The sequence below is a fragment of the Hordeum vulgare genome, chromosome 3H (assembly GCF_904849725.1).
Source record: "Hordeum vulgare subsp. vulgare chromosome 3H, MorexV3_pseudomolecules_assembly, whole genome shotgun sequence".
Classification (NCBI taxonomy): domain Eukaryota; kingdom Viridiplantae; phylum Streptophyta; class Magnoliopsida; order Poales; family Poaceae; genus Hordeum; species Hordeum vulgare.
The window spans coordinates 609,282,671-609,289,031 of NC_058520.1; the positions used below are offsets into that span (position 1 = coordinate 609,282,671).

General features: G+C 46.6%; 1 protein-coding gene across 1 annotated transcript; it reads right to left on the reverse strand.

Annotated features, from left to right (window-relative positions):
* Window positions 1-791: 791 nt before the first annotated feature.
* LOC123445623 (serine decarboxylase 1-like) lies at window positions 792-3,879 on the reverse strand. The gene is made up of 5 exons (XM_045122632.1): window positions 3,474-3,879; window positions 2,228-2,459; window positions 1,927-2,120; window positions 1,680-1,813; window positions 792-1,563 (listed from the first exon to the last, which is right to left on the reverse strand). The coding sequence occupies exons 1-5, from the start codon at window positions 3,802-3,804 to the stop codon at window positions 979-981; spliced, it is 1,476 nt and encodes a 491-aa protein (XP_044978567.1). The 5' UTR covers window positions 3,805-3,879; the 3' UTR covers window positions 792-978.
* Window positions 3,880-6,361: the final 2,482 nt, after the last annotated feature.

The window sequence follows — 6,361 nt, forward strand, 5'->3', positions numbered from 1 at the left end:
CAGCCCGTCACACGAGATGCACCTGTTGGGATCCCCCTCCCCTTGGGAGAACAGGGCCTGCCACCACAGTGATAGAGGCCGACGGCAATGGCGGCAGGGGTTAGAAGGATGGGAGGGCCGACGGCTGCCGAATTTGGAGCTCCCGGTCGCCACGGACGGGACGATGCGGGTGAGTGGGAGGCCATGAGCATATGAAGAGGTGATTTTAGATACTCCCTCCATCTCAGTTTATAGTGCATGTACGTAGTTCTAGCTAGATTGATAATTTAACTAGCTAAATATGCATTATATATGATGAAAAAAGACGTTTAGAAAGTACATCCTCTTAAGAATCTAATGATATACTTTTTGTGACATATAATACATATTCACTTAGTCAAATCAATGACCTAGAACCATGTGCATGCCTTAAAAATCGAGACGGAGGAAGTAGTAAATTGAATGCTCTCTTTGGAACCATAAGAAAGCTATCTACGTCGTATTCTAAAGGAAAGAGTGTAGAAAAACAAAGCCTACTACCAAGAGTCATCAGATGCCAAAGAGAGAGAAGATGACCACTAAGATTGTCACAACAACAAATATATGGCTCCTAACTAAATTTGGACTTCCCTGCAAAAAAAAAAGAAGATTGGCCAGCGAACATCAGCCAAAGTTTTATAGAAAACTACCGTGCAGAAAAACCAAGCATCAAGTCAGGTCATAAAAAAGGGCCATATTTAGTCAATGCAACTTTTGTAATTGTGTTACGATCAGAGTTGGCGAGACAAATAAAAAAATTAAACCAGGCGGAATAGAAAACACAAACCCAACCAATTTATTAACCATCATAGAACTAAACACATGTCACGATCCAAGATAGTACAACAAAAGAAACTGATAACGACGGGAATAGATGTCCAATTATGAAAGCTAGATCAACCATGTGTGACCTTAAGAACTCTAATTTTTAAGTTGTTGTTCTACACTCCTCTAATGATCTTATACTACTCTTAATTTCTTGTCATGCACGCCGCAGAGGCAATTTTCTTGCCCAATGTCCTTTGCAACACATGGCACCCTAAACCCTCCACCTTCATGCCAGCGCTGTCTCTCGCCGATGAGCTCTTCGACAAAGTCGTTGAGCTTCTCCACACTCACATTTGGCATCACAACCACATGTGCAATGCTTCCCTCGCATGCGAGCTGCCACTTGTGTACGAATGCCTCGTCCTGTGGCCTCTCGAACACCACCGTGCTGCTCAACTCGTTCAAATATGCGCTCACTCCCGCCTCCCTCAGACGGTTTGCAAGGTGATGAGCATTTCTCAAGCACTTCTGGACCTCTTTGCGGATGCCTCTATAGCCCTTTTTGTTCAGCGTGTACCAAAGGGACATTGGTGCGTGCCCGTTGCGGCTCCCCATGATCGTCGCATCTCTAGATGATAGGTATTCGATGTCGGTGGAGAGCACTTTTACATGCTCGAGCCTGGTTATTACCACACCACATGGTACTGGACATCCCATGAACTTGTGCCCTGATACGCTTACGCTTCCTATAGGCTTCTTGAATGTTACCTTTGGCGCCTAGAGGAAAATAAAGAAAAAAAGTAGGTTAGCTATGTGGCTCCCTAGATTTATAAAACTTTTACGACATGTGCTAATTAAATACCATTTACTGCTTAAAAAACAACATGACCCACTTGTTTGATAAATGGCATCATAAGGCCAGCTAGAGCGCCATCGCAGTGGATGTAGAATCGATCTCGGAACCCACATTTTTCAAGCGTTCTTATGATCCTGTCAAGATCATCGATGGCTCCCTTGACGGTCGTTCCTGCAGGAAATAGAAGCACAATGACAAAAGTGTCAAAATCAACCATAAATAGAGACACTTAAGCAGAGCAATTTTGGACCATTCTGATGAAAATGTGAAATCAAGATGGTAACCTATATTCACATTAACAATCGCAGGCCTCCCGGCGTTCCGCGATAGTTTGGACTTAAAATCCGCGCAGTTCATCTCTCCTGTAACTAGAGTGTCGATCTCCACGCACTCGACTCTATACATCCTAGCTGCCTTGAAGACGGAGTAGTGCGACTCACGAGACGCGTATATGATCCCATCAGGAAAAAGCTCCCTCCTGCATATGAAAGTCTCAACTACTCGATCAAATTGTTTTTGCTATACAAAAACGATATGTTCTCGATCATGTAAAAAGCTATGCAAGATAGATAAATAGTTACTAACCCGACTAATAGGCCGTGGAGGTTCCCTTCGGTGCCACAGTTGGTGATGTATCCCCAGTATTCGTCCTGCTGGAGGTCCCAGAGGCGGGCGAACCAGTCGAGCACGGCGACCTCGAACTGCCTGGAGTGGACGCCGTAGTTGCTCTCGATGAAAGGGTCGCCCAGGTTGTTGATGGAAAAGTTCTGGAATTGTGCCATGACACTGAAGTCGAAGTCCAGATTGTAAGGGTACCCTGCCAAGGACAAACATGCATGAGAAATCAGTTTGCGCATGATAGTTTACTTTGCATGACGAAACTTTTACAAATATACTCCCTTCGTTTTTAAATATAAGTCTTTTAAGAGATTTTACTAAGAGTCTACATACAGAGTAAAAATGAATGAATCTATATTTTAAAATATGTCTATATACATCCGTATGTAGTCTACTAGTGAAATCGCTAAAAAGACTTATATTTAGAAACGGATGGAGTATGTATTTGTTTTGTGTTGCTGGCAATGGTCAAACATGTGAGATGCGTTCTTTCCAGGGACATGTGGCATGCGTGTATATTATGATGTGTGCCTATCTTTTAGGGAGTACATTAATGTATGACTTTGTTGAGTCACAAAAATAAATTTGCACGGTTTTTCCGACAAAAGAAAAAATACATGAGTTTTGTTTGCAGGTTTGTGGAACTAGCACCCCACCAAACTACAGAACTATACCACCCGACTACTAACCAAAGACAGGAAATGTACAATCGAGAAGTAGTGTGCAAGTTGTTAGAAGATCCTTTTTTTTTTATCTTGAGAAAAACTTGTTAGAAGATTGGTAATCACGGAGAAGCGCTAAACCCTTTTGTTTAGGAAAAATCATCAACTCACTTAGCCACGCGGGGTGTCAGTTCGTGTGTCAATCGATGTACAGGTTGATGGTCGATCTGGCCTAATTTTTAGTAGGAAAAGAGTAGTAGTTCTATTTGGGTGGAGCTCTAGTTTCCTGAAGTTTGGGACATGATCGGTGTATTTGATTGTTCTTACTGCGGTAATTTGACCTATATATTCCGATCTCTCACGGGGACATTTTTAACTGCTCAAAATATTCTCATGCAGCGCCACGTCGCACACACACGGGAACAAAGGAGCATGCGTGGCGACGACATGCATGCTCAGTACGCCGCACGCCAGCGCGAGGCATGCGTGCAAGCCGGAGCTCATGCACTAAGCTCGGCGATCTTAGATCGATGGAGCTGGGCTGGCCGTACCCAGGTGGTGGGTGGTCCTCTCCTGGAGGTGGTGGGCGAAGCCGGCGAGGAGCGCGGCCACGTCGTCCCGCCGCTCCGCCGCCGCCTCGGCGTCCACGGGCGGCTCCAGCACCGCGAAGCCTTCCACGGCCACGCGTGCCGCGTGCTTGCCAGTGTCTCCCACCACCGACACCACCTGCGGCAGACCATCAGTAACCGGCGGGACAGCACCGCCGACGCCGCCGGGGTGGTTCCGGAGGACCTTCTGGCGGCAGTGCTGGTCGGCCGCCGGCGGCGACGAGCCTACCAGCACCTCCCCTCCTACGGCGACATCACTGTTCTTCTCTACCATCCTGCTAGCTAGCTACCAACCGCGTCACTCGATCACACTAGAAAACAGTACTGAAGAGAGAGAGAGAGAGGGAGAGAGAGGTGGAAGAAGGATCGGGGACGGCGTGGGATTTATAGGCCAAGGAAGGGAAGCAGTAGCGTGCACGTCGCGTACGTCGCACAGCAAGGGCCGGCGCCCCCTCGGGGGCAGGTAGAGCCGCCGGCGGCCGGGGCCTCGCTACGTACTACTGTCTACTGATTGGTGACGTGCGTCCCGGGCGTCCCTTTCGTCGTCGGCGAGAGAGGACGGTGGCGCGTCCCTGTCGCCCGGTAACACCACGTACGAACGTGGCGCTGGCTAGCTAGGTCGGCCCATCAGTTTCTTGACTTGGTAAGTAGAACGATGGATGCCATTGGCCGGCCGGGAGGAAGATCGAGCTAGGCGCGGGGACGGGACGCCGCCCGCCGGCCAACGTCATAGATGGTGCACCTTTTGCTTCGCTATCAGAGGTAGGGACGCACGAATTGCTAGCTACCCTAGAGCACGCATGCACCATGTCGACCCGGCTGTATCCAGGGGAGGCGACACATTGCTAGCTTACTTGTCGCATCTGCAATGCCATTAAGGGCAATGGTATATTCAGCCCACTAGAGTTTACGTCTTACATTTGACTGTGGTGTTTGTATTTTTTGAATTTATTTATTTTTTTGATTATGTGGGTTCGGTTTAAGAAGACGTTTTCATCGCCTACAAAAACGCATGTGATATCATTGTCAATCTTAAAATGTTATGTCAACTTAATCTTTTAAATATGCTTATTATAAATGTAATGTAGGATGTGCATGTATATGTTCGTAGGGGTCGAATATGTTGATATTTTCTACCGTATTGTAGTTAGACCTTACAAGCAAGCTCCACGGGCCCACGTAATAAAACGTGCTACAGTGAACAATGAAGACGTGGCAATTCAGAATCTTTCTCCCTCTCTTTCCATCTCTTTCAGCTACTAATTGAGGACCCATATCTCTCTGTACATATGCTATGCACGCTCCAAAAAATACTACTAGTACAAACTAAATATCTATCGAAGCAGTCGTGCGGGGTGGGTGGAATGGGAACTCAAGCAACCGACGAATGCACTTACCTGATCTGGCCTACTTAGTTTATATTCAGCTAACGTCCACAACGTGCAAGTAATCGCATCTCCAATTATAAACTCTCATGCCGCGTCACCCCGGCCCCGTACGTGCGTTTTTGCATATCTAATTATAAACTCTCATGTACGCAAGCCCGGTCGAGTCAAAAACTATTGCTCGTAAGGAGGGCAACCAATCATACGAGGCCGTGCTTGAAGAATCTGCCAAGAAAAAGCTTGCATGATCCACATAAGATCGCTTGACTGTGATTAAGTAGTGGGGTGGTTATATATATATATATATATATATATATATATAGTGCTATTACCACATCCAACTACCCTCTGAAATGGAAGTGTAAACAATTGCCAGGACGGTGATGGCACACGATAATATCTGCCTACAATCCCTGATTGAAGGATTCGTTCTGCATCTGACTTTAGAAATATGGTTTGTTATTTGGACGACCATATACATGAGGTACTACTACTATTCCCGACGTGTATAGCGATAACGTGGTTTTGTTAATGGATAATCTGGTTGGCCGCAGGAGGACCGGAGTAGGCATCTCCGGAAATTTGGGACTGGGACATACTTAACTTACTTGGATCAAGACATAATTAACTTGGCATGCCAACATGATAATCTTTTCTTTGGATGCAAACACGATAATTGTAAGGATACCATACACATAATGTCGATATCGGTTAGGTACCGCATCTTGAGGATAGAGAGGCCAACGAATAACATAGCCTCTTTCCACAAAGCATGCGAATAGAAAATTACCACGTTTCCATCATATGACAGGCCGGACCAACTAACCCGATTGCATGCTTTGCCGAGAGCCAAGAAACTGACACGTGTTTGTCTGTCACCTGGCAGGTCAGACCCACGGCCTAAACCAAGTCCATGCTTTGCCGAGAGCCATGCTCGGCAAAGCAAATGAATAGGAAATTGCCGTGTGTTCATCACCTTACAGGTTGGACCCATGGCCTAAGCCGAGCCCATGCTTTGCCATGTGGGACACGTAGCCCTACTTGTCAAGTCAAAGTATTTTAGTCAATGGTGGATGCCGAGCCGGTCCACAAAGATCTTGGCAGAGAAAAAGTCTTTGGATTCGTATTATCCCTTTAAAAAAATATCAAATAATTTGGAAAGTTTCTGTGACAGGTGGGTCCAGTAGGTCTACCTGCCAGGTTAGATTGTTTCAGCGATAGCTGGTTGCTTAGGGTGTGTTTGGTTGGGGAACGGGGTGGAACGGAATGGAATGGTTCCATGACATTCCATTCCACTAGAATGGGTTGGTTACGTTCATATGTTTGGTTGAAACAATAAATGGAATGGAATGGTTATATTTGAGCGTTTGGTTGGTGGGACGGACCAGCAGCTCGGGCCGCCGCCACGCACCAGCAGCTCGGGCCGCCGCCACGCACCAAGAGCTC

What these genes read in the sequence shown, in the direction of transcription:
- LOC123445623 (XM_045122632.1), bottom strand. Translation starts at nt 3,804, where the DNA reads ATGGTAGAGAAGAACAGTGATGTCGCCGTAGGAGGGGAGGTGCTGGTA. An exon ending in GAGGACCACCCACCACCTGG is followed by an intron (nt 2,460 to 3,473) that starts GTACGGCCAGCC and finishes TGTCCTTGGCAG; the next exon opens with GGTACCCTTACAATCTGGAC. An exon ending in GATTGTTAATGTGAATATAG is followed by an intron (nt 1,814 to 1,926) that starts GTTACCATCTTG and finishes TATTTCCTGCAG; the next exon opens with GAACGACCGTCAAGGGAGCC.